Source organism: Emys orbicularis, chromosome 5, assembly GCF_028017835.1.
Source record: "Emys orbicularis isolate rEmyOrb1 chromosome 5, rEmyOrb1.hap1, whole genome shotgun sequence".
Lineage (NCBI taxonomy): Eukaryota > Metazoa > Chordata > Testudines > Emydidae > Emys > Emys orbicularis.
In genome coordinates, this window is record NC_088687.1 from 20,376,781 (window position 1) to 20,396,931 (window position 20,151).

Genomic DNA, 20,151 nt, shown 5'->3' on the forward strand with positions numbered 1-20,151 from the left:
ACCACAGAAAGAGGAGCAATAAGTGATTCGTTTCTTTAACATAGGTAGCGTTTTGTAGAATCTCAGCTTTGCAATCCTGTATTGGTATCACAGAAATACATATTAAAAAAGCAGAAAGACCACACTTGTCTGTGTGGGATACAGAGGTTAAGCTGATGTCTAAAAGGAAGAGTGCAGAGAAGTGAGCTTTGGGCTTGTTTCTCAATCTAGATGCATGCAGCTTTGACCGGTGGGTGATGCAGGGAACAAACATTGCCACTGACTGAATGGGAAGCTGTCCGTCTTGATTATACTTGATTCCTGTTAGGACTCAATTTGGCTGAACACCAAGGAAGAAATGAGGGGGGGAGGGAAACAATTTTAGGCTTCTTGCCAAGGAAATGCAGATTATTGAGAAAAGCTTAGATCTTCCATGGAAAATAAAACGTGAATGCTGTTGACAGAATGGTTTCCAAAATGTTGTGCCTCTCTCTATCTTTTTTACACACACTCTCTCTCTCGCTCTCTGTATCTCTCTTTTCCATTTCTCCAGCACTTTTTGCATCACCAGAATTTTTAAATGCTCTGGAAGATTGGCACTTTAAATCAAGCCCACTGCAGGATAGGATCTTTGTATGCATTACTGGGTCTTCCTTTGGAAACAAATAAACAGAGGCAATCAAACACATTCAAACTAACAGCCTTGCAATTGGGTTGGGAATCACTAGCTCTTGTTAATAAAACTGTTACTAACAAAACAGTGTGCTGTTTTCTAAAATATTGACTGGAGATAGATAGAGAAGCGACTCTATGGAGTTAATGCATCTTTTGACTTGAAAGAATGTACCCAAGTCTGTTACTCTGCACCATTGCAGCTGGGGAGCTAAGATTCTTCATACTTACTGTGAGGACAGTACAATACCCCTGCTTGTACTGTGTAATATATGGGACTAGGACAATTATAATAACTTAAGGGAAAGTTTGAAGCAAAATAGAATATATATATACACACACACACACACACACACACACTTCTAAGGCCATTGCTATATACATTTTTCATCTTGAAGACTTGTGGTCCATTTAACTTCCCTATTTATAGTGAAATTACAATTATTTAATTATAGAGCACTGTATAAGAGGATCCAGTGATTTCGGTCCCAGCCCCAAACAGCTTATGATGTAATATTCAGACTGGAACAAGCTGAAAAAACGAAGTATATTTCATAACATTGTTTAAAAGCAATGAAAAATTTTCATTTTGTTTGAAATTTTCCATAACAATTGCTTTTATTTATTTATCCATACAACATTTGTATTTAGGTTTGGTGGGGGGGAAATAACTCTCACTTTTTACACAGACACTCAGGGGGAAAAAAAGGATGGGGGATTTAAAGAGTGATAGTGTTTTATTCCCCCATTGAAAAAATTTCAATAAATTTCACTGAAAATGAAAAATTACAACCAATAGGGAAAAGTTCCACACAATTTTCATTTTTCTTTGAAAAAAAGGTTTAGACAGAAATTTTTTAACCAACTCTAACCCAGACGATTCTGTTACAAAGTACAAATTAGATACTGAAGAATGGTCTAGATTCCTTGCCAAAAAGTCAAGGTGCTATTGTTGGTGCAGAGATAAGCACAGAAGATTTGTAAAAGAACTAGCTTTGAAGAAGGCTTTTGAAAGAGGGAGTGTGAGGCTGTTTCAAGAGTATAGGTTGGTGTAAGAGGAGGTTTAAATGGGAAAGTGGAAAAACAGAAAAGGGAGCAGTTAGAGGAGAGGTGAGGAATGTAAAAAGGAGAGAAAATGTGGCTGAAGTGAAGATGGAGTTGTAAGAGAGTCAGCCGTTACAGAGCCTTGGAAGTTTTGAACTTTATGTGGAGGCAAGAAGAAGCCAGTGAATGACAATATGACATGGTCTGACTGGCAGAAGAAGATTGTCCTGTATATGGAAAAAAGAAAAATTGCTAAATGGGAATGAATCAGGGGAACTTTATTAATTAAATTACATTTTTGAATAATAAAATGTATGAAACTCTAAACAATGATGTATATTATCTGAGTGGACACACCCACATACATATTTATTCAACCAGAATAAAACAAAGCAGTGAAAAACCTGCAGCTCTAAAGTGAGTTGTGATCTGAACCTATTTGCTGGAAGTGTTTATATAAATAACAATATATTTAAAGCAACTTTTCACCAAGAAATCTGGAGGATGAGGAGGAGTGCACGCTCTCTCTCTTAGTCATTTCAGGTAGATACAATCAAAGTATTCATAGTTAGAGGTCTTAGTCAGGGGCCTGCAGGTACAGTGGCATATTTGCACAGGAGCATAAGAGTTACAGCAGCTCTCCATTACGTTTCTCCCAACCCTCCCTCTGCTCTCCTATTTAATGCAGTGGAATGTCCATGGGAAGGCAGGTTGGCCTGCCCCTCCCATCATACACACTTTGAATAGTGAGAGTTTTAGTATATGTTAGACTCTACATATATTTTCCAACTAAACCTTTTTTCTTATATCACATTCCAAAGGTTTTACCATCCCTCTGCACCACAGGGTTCATAACCTGAAAAAAGAGTGGATACTCCTGCCCTCCACAAAGGGTTCAAAAACTTTAAATTCTGTCTGGGATTGCAGAAGAGGCCTGCTGGCAGAGGCACCTTGGAGATGAGCTTAATCAGGTTTCCCGTTGGACCCACTAGCCATACACCCTCCCACTTTGTCACTTTTGTGATCCCCTGGTTTTTGTATCGGTGAGCCTCACTCCATTCAGACTTTGCCCCACTCTTGGTTCCACAGACTGAACCTAAATGTTCCACGGATTGAACCTAGAATTTATCCCTCTATTCTGTTTGCAAAAGATTTGCAAACAAATGTTGATATTTACACACGTATATTTGCTACTAGTGAATGTTAGACAGTTGAAATGAATGAAGATCGCTTACAGCTTATTGGTGACTGGTCCATTTCACCATATGCTGTTTGTGGTGATTGGCCACATAAATCACATGGTATTGCTTTTGCTCTATGACTAGATGGCTGAAGCTTTCTAATATCGAGAATAACAATTGATGAATAGCATATATGGTTGTTTGCATATGAATAGGCACGTTCACCTGAATCTGGGTATTCGCACAAACAACCCAAAGATGCCTCCATTAGTGAGGCCAAAAACCTGCTTGTGCAGATGTTTGCACCCATGGAATAGAAAAGTGAATGAAGGTGGTCAATCAGAATTCAAACATATGCACAAACACTCTGTTTTGCAGTATTTGACCAGATCTACGCAGGAATGAATTGAGCCCTATGTGACTAAAACTAGGAGGGGCCCTAGTAACTCAGGCCACTGGTCACAGTGGTCTGTCTGTCTATCATATGGAGGAGGGCTCTTTGTTGGTTTCCAGTCTTATTGATGGTTGGGCAGTTGTTCAAATATCTTTGAAAAAGTAGTGGTCTGTCAGTACAAATCAGGCCTGTGTTGGTAGTTAGCACCTTTTAGTTCCAGTGGGTTGATTTTTGTTTTTGTTTTTCTTCCTTTAATTAAATCCTGGGCACAAGCTGAAATGATCTAGTGATGTGAAGGCACTGCTTTGATCCATCCAGGGCCCCCGTCCCTTCCTCTAGAGCACTCTTAGTTCAAATGTAAACAAGCCACTGAATGTTCAGCCAGCTTATGCTAGAGTGGCTCACAGCCGTCAGCTGTGGGATAATGGGGTGTTTCTTTAGGAGAGTAGTAAAAGGAATGTGTCTGGATAAAAATTACATTTACAAATAGTTTTCTGTGTAACCTATGAAATCGTATGTTATTAACAGAAATATTTTTTGAAAATATACTTTACATAAAGCAGAAAAATAAGCAATCTTCTATTCTTCAGTATTCCCCAGTTCCCTGGTAACTGCCCCTCTTTTAGTTTATCCTGATTGCTACACAAAGAAAATATATAATTTACCTCACATTTGGGGTGTTTGATTATCATTATTTTTATTACAGTTTCACCCATGAACCACAACTGAGCTCCGAGCCCCATTCTGCTAGGCACTCTTCAGGCACAGACAAGGCTATCCCTGCCCCGAAGAGCTTACAGTCTAACCGATAAGACAGATAAAAGGGTTTAACTAAAAAAATAATTACATTAGGGTGCTTGCTAGTGCACCAGTGGGAGATTTTTTCCCTTAAATCCCCAATTTTAGACAAGGTTTTAAAGAAAAGTCAACATCTATGTCCCTCACACTGTCCATCAGATATTGAAAGTCTACACTAACTATTTGGTTATGTACAACAGGGGCAGCCTTTGGAAAAAATCATTGAACATTTTGAAGGCAGAAGCAGCTGTGAGATAGGGGAAGAAATGAACACTGTACTCCATGATGGCTACCTTCTCATTTCAGTACAATGTGATATTGGCAGAATAGGCAACATTCAGCAGATGAGTCCTTTGTAGTGTACTTTGGTTTACAGCAGTTTCTGGCAGGAGCAAAATAATCGAATATTGCACACATCCAGAGGTTAAAGCCTCTGCGGATTGGCATGGTGATGACTGATAATCTTACTGTGTCTCTTGTAAACTTTTAGGTGGAGTGGTTGAAAAATGAAGAGGTGATTGATCCCGTCGAAGATCGGAATTTTTACATCACCATTGATCACAACCTGATCATCAAGCAGGCACGTCTTTCTGACACAGCTAATTACACCTGTGTCGCCAAAAACATCGTCGCCAAGAGGAAAAGCACTACTGCCACTGTAATTGTCTATGGTAAGCGAGGCATTGTCCTTCTGACCTACAGGCTGCACTTTGATCTATGTGCAGAAGTGGTCTGTGTAGTTCTGTGATGCAGCTGCCACCATCTTTGATGCAGAAGTGAGGTCTGTGGAAATTACAAGTTCCTGATTGTAATGCGCTATCTTAATTAGCATGGCCAGGCTGCCAATGTGGCCCTCATCCAGACGAAGTGTGATGGCCCTGTCTCCTCATTCCCTTACTCTACATCCACGTCCGCTCTGCCCCCATAAAATAGCCTGAGCAGAAAGCTAGGTCTGCCTTCCATGAAGTTATTGCTCTTGGTATTTTTGAGGCAGAATGTATCCACAGGGATAGAAGCTGCTCTAATGATACACCAGCTCATTTTGTTCATTACAATCAATTTAATTACAGGACAGACGAATGGAAAAAAAATCCCTATGATTACCCTGAGCATTCATTCACTTCATAGCCAGGGTAGCAGTTATGCTTAATTGTAAGCAATTGCATCCCTAAAGTTACAGTGAGGGCTTTTTAGTTCCGTTCTGTAGCAAACTAGCGGAATGGAGTTGATTAGCAGCATTTGTGATGCAGAGGAGGGACACGGCACAAGCATTCTGTGTTGTGATTGTGGTGAATACTTTAATGGATAGACATGGGACAAATTTCACCATACACAAATTTTTCCAAACACACAGTTAGACTTTCTAAAAGCGTAATTTAAACTGTTGCTGAAACACTTATTGAGAATGGGCCATGCAGGTGGGGGCACAATCAGGAGACCCACAATGGGGAGCAGCCATCGTCTGTGTTCTCCCTCTAGGGGGACCAGACAGCAAGTGTGAAAAATCGGGACTGAGGGTAGGGCGTAATAGGCGCCTATATAAGACAAATCCCCAAATATTGGGACTGTTCCTATAAAATCGGGACATCTGGTCACCCTATCTCACTCCCAGGGATATTTTAGACCTGTGGTGTGACTGGTAATACTACAAAATTGAGGGGTTAGGAAAATTGAGCAGTTTAAATGCTTGTTATTATGGCTACACAGTATGGGGCAGTACTGGTCCCTGCCCATCTTGTTCTCCACGAGTGTCACATATCGAGGTTCATAACAGAAAGGGTAAGCAGTAACCATCTTCCTAAAATCACGGACGAACAATATAACTGGTGAGTTCACTCTGAGCAGCCCAATAGGTGGAGTACCTGTCATATGGACTCCTCATCTTCTGTAGGCAAGGCTCTCATTGGGACTGGTGAACAAGGGATACCCTTGCCTTAGCATTCTGTGAACTGTTGCTGTGAAGAGAGGAAAGTAATGTGTTTAATTTCTGATAGACCACATCCCAAAAGAGAGGACCATAGATGACGGGTACATCTGTATGCTAGTTATCGTACAGCCACTATACACACTGGATTATCTTGCTGTGAAATACAATGCAGCTTTCAGGATGCATATATTTTGGCTTACAGAGTTCAAGATGCACTGTTTGATCTTACAGTGATTGCAATTATAGAAAGATAAATCAATGCTCATTGCTGGATCATATTGGGTCTATATGAAGAGAAGGGCCATTTAAAATCCACAGTAGCCATACTACAGGAAGGAGTATTGCAATGGTATTTCTTGGACTTTGACAAAGACAGTGGTTAAAAAAGGGGGATTTGTGTTTATTTAATGCTCTTTGTCACCTGTCACCTTTCAGTCAATGGCGGCTGGTCTACCTGGACTGAGTGGTCAGTGTGTAATGGTCGCTGTGGAAGAGGCTATCAGAAGCGCACAAGGACCTGCACCAACCCTGCCCCACTCAATGGTGGTGCCTTTTGTGAGGGCCAAAGTGTCCAAAAAATAACTTGCACCACCCTGTGTCCAGGTACAGTATGAAAGACCCACAGCCCAGATGTGATTATCTAGTTTTTTCCAACGTCAAGTATTTTAGGAAGTAACTATTAATCATAAACACTCCTTTTATTTTACTGGTAAATCCAGCATTTCAGTGAATGAATACTAAATTGTGTTACATAAATAGATAAAACATTGTGCACAGAGTAGATCAAACCACAGTGGATTAAATCCCACTATTTCACAAAGCTTGCACCATCATCTCAGTCCCTGTAATTCAAGGGATTTGAGTAACATTTACAGCTTCAAATCTTAAGAGCTAAAGCTCTTGATCTGTTGAAAGCTGTGGAAATAAACTACAATTTAAGTACAGAATATTATTTTGACCAAACAGATTTGTAACATCCGTTTCTGTGCATACCGATTTCTCAGTTTACACTGTAAAGATGAGTAGAGCATTTGAAACATCTGGATTATGGATGTTAAACTTGACATACATATTTGCCTGTCAACAAAGACAAGAACATTCACACCAAAAATATCCACTCATTCACACATTAAAATAATTTTAAATTGCATCAAAAGCCAGAAAATTAAAACATGAAATGTATACTTTATCATTTAATTCAACACTGCTTAAGGGCTCTGGGTGGCTTTTAGAGAGACAAACTCTGCTATCCCTCACTCGTGTTGAGTAGCACTTTCCTATGCATTGAAATCAATGGCACTACTGTTGAAATAAGGTACTACTCAGCACAGGTAAGGAGCATCAAAATCTGGCTCTTAGTGATGGGTGAAACTCAGAGAAATGGAAGGTCATTTCAAATTCTGGGCACTGAGCTGAGCCTCTTTAGTCCGAATATTTAGTAGATCCAGCTATTAAAGTCAGCACTTTTGGGCCCCAGCATTGGCCTAACTCTTCTCCCATTGAAATCAATGGGCATTATTGTATTGACTTCAGTGGGAGCAGGGTCAGATTAATATTGAGCACTTGTCAAAATCCCATTTTAGTCCATTAATGTAGGTACCTAATTGTGGATGTAGGAGCCTACCTTCAGGCACCCGTTATTTTAAAATCTTGGCCATGGTTTTTATCTTCACAATGTCCGTTTAAATACATGACCAACTAGCTTATAACTACAGATTGTAGCACAGGCAATAAACTGCATGTGCAGAGTACGTATTCTTGACAGTTTTGCTGATTATGCCTAGTAGCCCCTTTTTCAAATGAAATATTTCAGTGGCTTTAGTCATTTCTCTGAATATGAAAAGTGATGATTTCATAACACCGAATAATTTCTTGCCAAATTTAATCCTTTGTTGTACATAAGTGCCAAAAAGCATAAATTTCTGGGCTTTTGGGTTTTTTTCTTTTTAAACAATTTAGCCATGGAGAAACCTCTTTTTGTTTCCATTTCAAAAAAGAGAGGAGAAGAGAGAAGGAACGAGTACTCGGGGACAAATTTCAATCCAGAATTAGTTCTTCTACCAAAGCTATAAATTCCACAAGACAACTGCTGACTGACTCTTTTCCTGAAGTCAGTTCTTTATGTGACTCAGTGGCTCAGTTCTTGTTACTGGGACAGAAAGCCTTAAACATCTCGATAAGCTGTTGGGATCCAACCCATACAAGTATTAACTGAAAGACGTACGTTTCTAATGGGCACTTGTTGGCCCAAGTGGACTGAAGAGATGTCAAAATCACAAAAATCACCACTGTAGTTAGCACTAATTATTACCCTTGCTGGCAATCCAAACATGTATATCTAAGACTATGGAGACTGAACTACCTCATTCCCCTTACAGTTGGTCCTTCTAGGGCTAGCTTGAGGCAAATTAGCAGGGCTGTGTGAGGAAGCTTGTATTTCTATGATCGATGCTGTAAAGATTTCGGTCCTTAGTTCTGTCAGTCTGGCACCTTTCAAAAGGGCTAAATTCACAAAGATCTTTTAAAATCAACCATTTTCTCTGCTTCTATCTATATTTGCATCTCTCTCTTTCTGACCTTCCTAAGTCATGTCGCTTTTTTGTCACAGTGGATGGTAGATGGACAGCGTGGAGTAAGTGGTCTACCTGTGGAACAGAGTGTACCCATTGGCGCAGGAGGGAATGCACAGCGCCAGCACCGAAGAATGGCGGGAAAGATTGTGAGGGTCTCGTTCTGCAGTCCAAGAACTGCACAGATGGGCTGTGTATGCAGAGTAAGTGGAAGTATATTAATCTGTTGTATTGACTTTGGAGTTTGGAAAATATATAGCCATTTAAAAAACAAATTAAAGCTTGAATGTTCTCCTGCCATAAAAATCTCCTATAAGCAGAAGCTGGAGAGTATCTAAATGAAATACCCTGCACCATAACAACATAAGGAAGAAAGCTACATTTAAGTGAAATGGCATAAAATGACCAAAATAACCCACATGTGGTGCTGCAAAATTGTGCCATCTAGGCATTGTCTGAATTGGGTGCAAAGCTTCACCACCTACAGCAAGCTTAGGGAGGAATTGTGTGGCTGAGGCAAATCCTCTGTAAACTCCCTGGAATAAATGGTGCAGCCTAGTCCTCTCAGCATTCTGTGCCAGTTTTGTGTGGTGGTGGAGAATGAAGGTGGAGCTATGACCATTGTAATGGTCTGTGCCTTTTCTGAGATCCTTTTCCAGTCCCCCAAGTGCACCACTTTCAAGTGACAGGCCTGTACTCTACTTCTCTTTGGGGTGGGACCTTGTGTTCCTTCCACTGTCTGAGTGGTTGTGCTAGGTTATGCCCATCTGGTTGCCAAATTTGACACCTCGCAGACTTGTTGGGCATAGCACCTATAAGACTTCCCTTCAGGAGTTGGTGGACAGTAATATTATGCAGTCATACAGAAGCAGCTTTTTCAAGACAAAGGATGATTTTTTTGCCAAAAGGTTCACAGCACTCAAAGAAATGGATTTAAAACAACAGAGAGGCCAGTAGGCGCAATGTCTTACCTATGCTTGGCATTCCCCTGAAGGCCCTAGGTAGATATGACTTAGCCTTGGTATCTTCTGTTCTCTTGGGGGCCAAGTTACAGCCTGCTAGCTGCAGACCCCGACTCACTGATAGTCTGGGTGTCAGCTTGCATCCCTGTCGGTGCTCATTGGCATTCACTGAGCAGCCTTTCTCAACAAAATCAATCCCCCACCCTTTCCTAGGCCTAGGGTCCTGTAATGTTTAGTACCCTTTTTTTGATCCTAGATTTAGCCTTGGGAAGAGTAAACCATTCTAGCTTGATTGGAGCCTGGTGTGGGGTATTATCCAGTTAACATTTTCCTCAAGGACTTTTATCTGTGTCATTGTTTTGCCTTTCCTGCTTGGTCCCACTAACAACCCCTTCTGATCTAACTCCATATCAAGTAGCCCACTATAAACATTATAATGCATCATGTACCTAAAAAAATAACACAGATATTTCCTAATTCTCCACAGCTATGTCCTCTTACGGCTTCCTTTGGGGTAATTTTGCACCCCCAGGGGCCAGGAGGGAGTGGCCTCTGACCTCTCCCAAATGCAAGGACTTAGATTGTCCTTAGCCCACGTGTAGAGTGCTTGGGGGAGGGAAGAAGGCTCCTTCCATTGTTCTTCCCCAACTGTGCACCCACGCAGATGCCAGGGGTAATCTAGTCTACAGTAGATATAATTACACACTAGCTAGAGACACCTGCAGAATAAATGAACTCCTTTATGGGAAAATACTGTTTCCTGTGCCAAGATCATGTAAACAGACTTGCTGCAGGGTATCTCCTCTGAGGGTTGGGCAAAGTATTCTTCCCTCTTAGTCCGCAGGGATGCAGTAGTCTCTGCAACTCCTGTACCCCCTCTCTTTTGGGGGAAACTGGTAGTGGATCCATATAGGGTGGATCTAGAGCTCTCTAAAGCTACCACTCCTCACCCTTATATGCAGCAATGTGGAAGCTGAGGGTCTATGTCATAAAGGTGTGCAGTAGGAGTGCATCAGTTTCTCTGCGTCCAGGGCCTTTCCCACTCACACAAGAGGAGGCAGGATTTGCCCCTTTGAGTAGTGTAGATTTAGGATTCTATATCCAGTATAGCATCACTTGAAGAGAGAGCCTGTTGTTTAGTTATTCATTTGGATATTTACAGCTCTGCCATAAACAAGCACCCATCCAATGCTCTGGGTGCCCTGGACTAGTCTTTTAAAAAATCCAACTTATTAACCAAATGACACATCTGTTACCCCGGATCAAACAAACTCCCAGGAATGTAAATAGAACAAAATGAATTGACCTCCCCATACAGCCCCACCGGCGTCCCATATCATCATTATTGCTAGGCCCATCTTCTTATGGGCCAGGAAGTTCAGATGGATGTTGCAGCTCTCCCTGAAGGTTAACAAATTCGGGCTCTTTCGGACCATAGGGAGAATCGAGTTGAAAAGGCTTGGTGACCTGCCTGTTGACCTCTCTCTCTGATACCAATGATGCTCCAGCCCAATGTCTCTGATGGTCACAGGGAGAGAGAATCTCACGGATAGATGGGTCTCGGGACTGATAGAGCTTTTATAGTTCAAAACCAACATCTTCAAAAAATCAACCTGGTAAAGCCAACCATAGGCCTTTGGCACTGTTCATTTGCACACACAAAATTGGTTCTAGGTACATTACTTTGTTCCTTTTTATATTTAAGTGAATTTAGAGCCAGACTGATAGCGCCGAAGACTGAAGCTGTCTGTTCGCAGAACAGGTACAGCATCGGCAACAGCGCAAGTTTCAACACACTGACCCTCCAATGTATCTCAGCCTCTAAAATGCAGAGGAGAGTTCAGTCTTCAGGACCATCCTGGTGTTGGCCACTCCACTATGACTACCAAGAGGTTCCCAATTATTGTCAAGGCTTATGTTGGTGTTTTTGTGTGTGTGTGTGGAATTGAACCATCCCACTGAGTCTTTCAGATGATACATTAAAAATGGAGGTCCTATCTGCACTGCTGGTTCATTAAAGATCCACTGAACTTTTAATAAGAACAGTGGTTGGTTCCAATGGCCTTTGCCAAAATTTGCCTTCTTCCACTCCTCTGCATTTTACTATACTGCTTTCTGATTCTCCACCTGGCTGCAGCTCTCCATCACCCAGGGGGCTGCAGTTGTATCTGTATAGTGGTTGTAGTCAGGGCCGGCTCTGGCTTTTTTGCCGCCCCAGGCAAAAAAGCCTCCGGCCGCCCCCCCCGCCCCCCCGCGGGGGGGGGGGGCGGAGCCGGGGCGAGGGTGGCGAGCCCCGGCGGGGGCTCCGCTCTCCCCCCGGCAGCCGGGGGCAGGGCGCCGGGGGGGGAGGGCGGCCGGAGCCCTGGGAGGAGGGCGGCGAGCCCCGGCGGGGGCTCGGCTCTCTCCCCCCCCCCCCCGGCGGCCAGAGCGCCGGGGGCAGGGCGGCGAGCCCCACCGGGGGCAGGGCGGCGAGCCCCGGCGGGGGCTCGGCTCTCCCCCCGGCGGCCAGAGCGCCGGGGGCAGGGCGGCGAGAGGGCGGCGAGCCCCGGCTGGGGCTCGGCTCTCCCCCCGGCAGCCGGGGGGAGGGCACGGGGGGGGGAGGGCGGCCAGAGTGCCGGGGGGAGGGCGGCGAGCCCGGCTGTGGCCCCGCTCTCCCTGGCGGCCCGAGCGCCGTGCCGCCCCCCTCCAGGTGCCGCCCCAAGCACCAGCTTGGTTGCCTGGTGCCTGGAGCCGGCCCTGGTTGTATGTTCACAGTTGTATGTTCAAATAGGCCACAGAAATGCCATTAGCTAGTATGCAATGATTTTCAGTCACTACCAAACAGGGCTAGATTTGAACACATGACCTAGACAAAGAAGAATCTGTATCGAAACCCTGAGCTATCCAATCTCAAAACATGATTTTTCCTTCAGTTTTCGTTTAACCAAAAACTTACTCATCCACATGGCCACATCCTTCATTTGAGTTTTGATGCTTTGAGTGACAGCTGCACGAAACCAGCTGTAATTTGTCCATTTTTATTTTTGTGGGGGAGGGAAAAGAGAAGCTGAACTTTTCTCTAAAAGTAAAAAGAAGTCATACTAAAGTGAAGTTATATTACACCCTGAAAATATGGGTTTGTAGCGGGGAAGATAATGTATCCTTCACTCCAGTGGTGTGAATGAGCCATTATGGTAAATTAGCAAGAAAAGAAACCACCTCCACTCTAAAGAGCTCTTTATTACCAGATTATATTTAGACAGGTGTGTGTCATCTTTGGGTATATGCATAAGCAGAGTCATTTAAGCAGAAATCTCATGAAAACAAATTCATAATGCTGCTGCAGAATAAAAGCCCTGTAGGGATCCCATTTTTATGTAGATGGTATATTGCATTTTATTTGTGAAAGTGACTGCTGGGAGTAAAGCACAGATCTTCAAAAGGAGAGAGGGTGATGCTAATGTGAATCCCACTCTGCATTTTTATATGTATATGGAGGATAGGAGGAAATGAAAAATATACAGTTGCATATTGATCTCCTTAGCTCCAGGGGTTGAGATTGTCCCTCAGTGTTGGAGTTTAATGGTAATGTCTTTATACGTATGGGGTTCATATACCTGTAAAACTTACAATCCTGCTCCATGATCCATCACTGCTGAATAGATTGATTTGCCATACGTTAGCTCTGTGCCTGCGATTCTTTCTCTCTCTCAATTTATGTAAATCCATTCAGAACACTTTTATTTTTACTTCTGTATAGGGTTGGGTTCCTCCAGATGAACTCATAGTGCATCTGTGTGCTGAGCTAGGGAGGAACACAGGACCCTTTTCATTCCTGAAACACACTGAAATTCATTACGGATTATTAGATTTTCATCTGGATTGAGTTGGAATTAGATTTTTTCATAACTCGGAGGCCTTTGAATCCAGATCACACACTTTCAAAGAACTTCCAGCAGTTTTCCCTTGTGGGCACATGGATAAGAGCCAAGGAACCCAAGATCAAGCCCTCTGTGTGCTTGGATCCTTTTCTGATTTCTACTTGGTTGGCTGCTTAATTGCATGCTATGCAGATTCTACCCATTAGAGCAGTTTCTCCCTTCCTTCCCAGAATCAGTCTTCCTCAAAAACTGATAGGTTATCAATTAAATATAGTAATGTGGAGGTCTGAGAATTATTAAATAGCTTCTTGTAGCAGGAGCAACTAACCCATTGCTTTGACAGAAACTCACTTGTAAAAAAATATATAAAAGAGATATCCCAGGAAATATTGGATTGAATCAGTCTAATTTACAAGCCCTTTCTCTTCCAGTCTATTATTCACTACACTAACATCACTTGGGCAAATCAATAAGCTCTTTCATCAGACTGCCCCAACTCCAACACAGAGCAGCAGTCTGTACCGCTATCGATTTCTGTGTGGGGATGAAAAGTGTGGAGCCTTCCCCATCCCTTGTAATTACAGTATTTTACACCCAAAGCTGTAGTTTCTGCTTACCGCTAACCATGGTGTTTCTGGTGCAACTCTGCTGTCACATTTATTCAGACTAATGATCTTGCTAGTGTACACACACACTCCTATTCAGTAGCTAGTATTTTTCCCTTAACATGAAAGAATGAATAAGCATTAAACTAGCATGCCTGCAGAGAGACAGGAGGCAGAGTGAAAAAGAAAAGTAACTGCAGTGAAAATTTAGGACAACTGTTACTACTGTAAGCCTCCAAATATACTGTATCACCTAGCAGGAGTCTTTACAATAATTTAATAATTTATTGTAATGGCATTAATAAGCCCTCAGCAACATCGTATACTGTGTGTGTAATAAAAACTGGCACCACCCACAGTAGTTAAATTATTTACCACCATATTTGCAGCATATCCTATTTGAAGCACAGAGATTAGGTTAAATATCACAATGCTTTGAGATATTTGCCTGCAAGGCTCTATTGACATTCAAAATATTCCATATTTTTCATTGTTTTAATAATAGTAATGTCAGTCTCAGAAGAGTATATAATTTGTCATCTTTATGTATTAGAAGGTTAACACGTCACATTTGTCCACGTTTTCCTGCCAGGCATCTATTACATAAGTTGCTTCTTGAGAAGGAAGAAAGGTTAACCTAGTATTAATGTCTGCTGTGCTTTCTGTCGCAGCAGTTTCTTGCTGGAACATACATATTCTGCACATGTGCTGCTTGTTCAATGTAATACACCAGAATCTTCTGATGAAATAAGCATTTGTTTCCCTTTTTGGTTTGTTTTAAAAGGAGGGGTGCTGTGAAGAATTGTAGCCCAGAGTAACCTGATGAGAACCTAGAGAACCTCTGAGCAGTTCAGTGTGCAAAGAGTAAAGGAATGTTTTTCAGAATCAAGGAGGGAAGCAAAGTTGTCTCAAGGGAGATCACAACAGAAGCTAGTGTGTGTGTAAAAGAATGAAAGGAAATCCTTTATTAAAAGCATGTGGGTTGAGAAACAACTTTTAATATGTTCAGTCTCTCTGCATACTAATGTATCCACCTGGCCAGCCTTGCTGAGCTCTTCAGGAAGAGCTGATTTAATTTAAAGGATCTTCTCATCTCTTCTTCCAATCCATTCCTGGGGGGAGGATTTCTGTAGCATTTGTTATTTGATATAAAATTCATCCAGATCTACAATTCTGTTTGTTTAACCTGCTAATAAATAATGTGTGAGATTTTCAAAGCACTCTAATGAGTTTGGACACATCTTCTTACTATTGTTTGTATTACATTCATGCAAAAAGGCCCCAATTCAGAACATGGTTCCTCTGTGCTAGGCGCTGTAGAAACATGTACTGAGAAACAATCCCTGGCTCAAACAGCTTGTGATCTAAATAGACAAAAGGCAAAAGGGGAGACAGAGAGGTGAAGTGATTTGCCCAAGGTCCCACAGGAGGCCAATGGCAGAGCTGGGGATAGGACCCAGGACTCCTGATTCCCAATCCAGTGCCTCATCTACTAGAGCACTATACCACTCCATTAATTTTAAGAGAAATTATTTTTTCTAAAGCCTTTGGACTGCATTGAAAATGTCAACTTATATTAAGCATAGAAGCATGCATATATGAAAGAAACCCCAAACATTCTTCCTACATATCTTTAATCATTGTAAATTCCCTATCTCTTCTCTTCTTTTCTCCTTATTCTTCCCTCATACCCCCTGCCTAATAATGATAATATATAATAATAAAAGTTCTTCTCCACTTAGATGAAGAGAAAGACATGTAAACTGATAACACTGCTCTACAGCCAAAATGCTTCTGAAATAAATGTAGTCAAACTTTACTAATTCTGGGTCACTGAGAACGAAAATGATGCTTAAAATTGTTGATTGGCTCTAGTTTTCAAGATATGCTATTGGGTCAGTATATACGACCCTTGACTTGGGAATGGTGGAGGATAAGTGAGTTATAAAGGGAAGGGATCTCAATTTAAACCAGAAATGACTAAAATACATCTTTGACTGGATCTATGAATAAATCTATGACTGGGTTTGGACAGTACTTGCTTTTTAGGCAAAACAATGAATGATGCAATCTGAAGCTGGTATTGCGTCATACATGATATGAATTGCATCATGTTATTCCTAGAAGTCATGGATGATGCAATCATAACGAAGCTTACATCACTCTGCTGAACAAATTGCCCTATATCAGCTCTGGAAATCATACGGTGTCGTGCTCTCTTATTTGTCAGTGTTTGATTTTGCAAAGGGACACATTTCTGTTTAGCCAAAGTGAGCAGAGATGCCTCGTACTTGTGTGAACAGTGCAGATAACTTCTGCTATGTTTGTGGTGAAGTGACTTTTGCATCACAAAAGCGCAGTATAACCACTATGGTTAAGAAAGCCTATCACCTTTATTTTGGCTGCAAAATTGGAGATCAGGACAAGAGGTGGGCCCCACACATATGCTGCAACATTTGTGCAACAAATCTTCGCCAGTGGTTGAACAGGAAAAGGAAATCTATGCCTTTTGCAGTGCCAATGATTTGGAGAGAGCCAACAGATCACACCAGCAATTGTTACTTCTGCATGGTGCCTCCAGTTGCGAAAGGTGTGTCAAAGAAGAAAATGTGGACTGTGCATTATCCAAACATTCCATCAGCTATACGCCCAGTACCCCACGGAGAAGGACTGCCCGTTCCTGATGCACCAGAATCATTCTCACTTGAGTCAGACGAGGAAGAGGATGAAACTTCTGGTCCTGAACCATCAATGTCACAGGACCCACATTTTCTCCCATCCTCCTCCTCTGAACCACACCTCATAACACAAGGTGAACTGAATGACCTTGTCAGGGATTTGGAACTACCCAAGAGTAAGGCAGAGCTGTTGGGCTCCAGACTACTGGAATCTCCTGGCAGGTGATGTTAGGGTTTCCATGTTCCGTGACCGTCAAAAGGATCTTGTCCCATTCTTCTTCATGGAAGGTGATCTTGTAGCCTGCAACAACATCGATGGTGTGATGGCAGCCCTCAACATCGTTCACGATCCAGATGAGTGGAGACTGTTCATTGACTCATCGAAGACAAGTCTTAAAGCTTTTTACTGCATAATGGCAATGTTTTGCCATCAATTCCAGTTGGTCATGCAGTCCATATGAAGGAAACCTATGACAACATGAAACAACTTTTGAGGTGCATAAACTATGACCAACATCAGTGGCAGCTTTGTGGCGATTTGAAGGTTGTTGCTCTCTTGCTTGGTCTGCAGACTGGATACACAAAGTACTGCTGTTTTCTCTGCGAATGGGATAGTCGTGCAAGAGATTCCCACTACATCAAGAAAGATTGGCCACTCCGACAGTCATTGGAGCCTGGGAGAAAAAGTGTTCAGCATCCACCACTTGTTGAATCAAGGAAGATTTTGTTACCACCCTTACACATCAAGCTGGTCTGATGAAGAACCTTGTCAAGGCCATTGACAAAACACAAGCAGCTTTCAAGTACCTCCGTGGAAAATTTCCAAGGTTAAGTGAAGCTAAGATAAAGGAAGGTGTCTTTGTTGGTCCTCAGATTCGTGAACTTCTTCGAGATGATGCATTTGACCATGCACTGCATGGCAAGGAAGAGACGGCATGGAAAGCCTTCCAGTTAGTGGCAATAAATTTTCTCGGAAACAACAAGGCAGACAACTACAGGTTGTTGGTGGAAAACCTCCTCAAGGCATACAAAAGTCTTGGTTGCAACATGTCACTAAAGATACATTTTTTGCACTCTCATCTAGCTTTTTTTCCACCGAACTGCAGAGCAGTGAGCGACGAGCACGGCGAGCGATTTCACCAGGACATTGCAACAATGGAGAAACGCTATCAGGGCAAATGCTGATTTTTAAAGTGTTACATAAACAGGACAGGTGAAATATTATCATGTAAAGCAACCATAAACACATGAAAAGACCTAGGTTTACAATTTATGATTAAAACTCTACTATCTACACAATATACATAGACATAAAATGTAAAAACTTAAATATCTTAGAAACAGTAGCCAATCAGTTGTTTTAATTGTCCTATTTGAATTCAGCACATCAAAATACATAATAAATAGCACATTTTATCTCTGAAGCAGACGACTTCTCAAAAATTGTAGACCAGTGTAATAGATGTCTTGTTGATGCAGACCCAGATAGAGAAACAGAATAACCAGGGCCCTACCAAGTTCATGGTCCATTTTGGTCAATTTCATGGTCATAGGATTTTAAAAATAATAAATTTCATGATTTCAGCTATTTGAATCTGAAATGTCATGGTGTTGAATTTTAGGAGTCCTGACTCTACTACCTTTACTTCGGCGCTGCTGCTGGCAGCGGCGCTGCCTTCAGAACTGGGCAGCTGGAGAGCGGCAGCTGTTGGCTGGGATCCGGGCTCTGAAGGCAGAGTCACTGCCAGCAGCAGTGCAGAAGTAAGGATGGCATGGTATAATATGGTATTGCCATCCTTACTTGTGTGCTGCTGCCTGCAGAGCTGGGCCCTCAGTCAACAGCCACCACTCTCCGACTGCCCAGCTCTGAAGGCACCACAGAAGAAAGGGTGGTAATACCACAATTCCCCTAAAATAACCTTGCAATTCCCTTTTGGGTCAGGACCCCCAATTTGAGAAATGCTGGTCTCCCCCCATGAAATCTTTATAGTATAGGGTAAAAGAACACAAAAGACCAGATTTCACAGGGGGAGACCAGATTTCATGGTCTGTGACACATTTTTCATGGCTGTGAATTTGGTAGAGCCCTAATAATAACATAATGATAATACATAGTGCTTAGTTCAGCCATAGATTTCAAAGCCCCTTACAGAGATGGGTAAGTATCACTATTCCCACGTCACTTGGCTTAGCAAGGCACAGAGAGGTTACATGACTTGCCATGGGTCAAACAGCGAGTCAGTGTCAGAGTCATTCCAATCTCTTGATTCCCAGCCCCATGCTCAACGCAAAGGTTAAACCGCAGCAGCAAGACGGAAGGTACATAACTCAGTGAACTCTTATAATGGAGGAAGCAATTTGTAGTTGAGTATTTAAGAAATCTCAAATAAACATAATGTTGATCCACTAATTCTGAAGTCATTGGCACTCTTGGGGTAAGAAGTAAGAAAACTAGAATAAAAGAATTATTCTGGTCTTTAGTTTATAGAGCTGTTTAGTCTGGTGCATGTTGCCAAACAGCTGCCTGAATATTCTCCTCCTGTGCCAGGAAGAGCCTCTTCTCCAGCAGGGTTAGCATCTCATTCTCCTCTTTCAAATCCCTCTTCAAATTTCATTTCTTTCGCCGAGCCATCTGCCACTCATCTCTACTTGGACACTCCCCTTCACCACTTCAGCTCCTGACCACACTACAGTGGCAAAGCAAAGCAAACTCCAAGAATTGTCAATTTAATATGAAAACTCAAATGCAATCCCAGGCTTGTGTGTCTGTGCTCTGCAAACTGAATTTAAAGTGTCTAGGCCTTTCGGATTTTGAGACACGACCCCCAAAATATGTGATAAGAATTAGCCAAAAGGGCAAACCACTTACCTATTAATCTCCTAAATGTCAGAATTGCCTGGGCTAATTCACAGCACATTTTAGCAAAAAGTTATTCTTCCCTTCCACCACACACATGTGATGTGTGATCTTAAACTGAGAAAGGACCTTTCTAAGGATTTTAATGAAGGGTCAGAAATCTGATTTATAATGAAAACATAGTTGCAGCCTTAACTATGGAATATCACAATCTTCCCTTCACCACCAAGGAGAGAGAGACTCTCAGTAAAAGCCAGAGTCAACAAATGAGTAAGTAGTAGGAGAGATTCACGAAACCTCAAACCCCATGCTGTTGTCTCACCCCAAAACTTGTCAATAATTAGACCTTCAGAAGGAAGATAAATTATGGTGAATTATCTCTAGGATATCTGATGTCACATCTGACCTTTGACATCATTAGTGCAGACATAAAAGGCTTTCTATATAACAGCAAGTGTCTTAGTAATAGAAAGAGACTGGACATATTTCTTATGGTTGGCTTTTAGGAACTCTAGAGACTTTTTTCACCACAAAAATATATGATGACCTTCTAGAGATCACATCATCCGTTTATGTGCTATTGCTGCTGGGAAACAGCAGGGAAGGGAAAAGTTTATGAACTGC

General features: G+C 42.0%; 1 protein-coding gene across 1 annotated transcript in view; it reads left to right on the forward strand.

Moving 5' to 3' along the window:
* Nucleotides 1-20,151, forward strand: part of UNC5C (unc-5 netrin receptor C) — a 363,016-nt gene that overhangs the window by 284,148 nt on the left and 58,717 nt on the right. Inside the window, exons 5-7 of the mRNA XM_065404905.1 lie at nt 4,559-4,739; nt 6,431-6,598; nt 8,604-8,768. Coding sequence (XP_065260977.1) covers nt 4,559-4,739; nt 6,431-6,598; nt 8,604-8,768 — 514 coding nt within the window. The remainder of the gene's footprint in view (nt 1-4,558; nt 4,740-6,430; nt 6,599-8,603; nt 8,769-20,151) is intronic.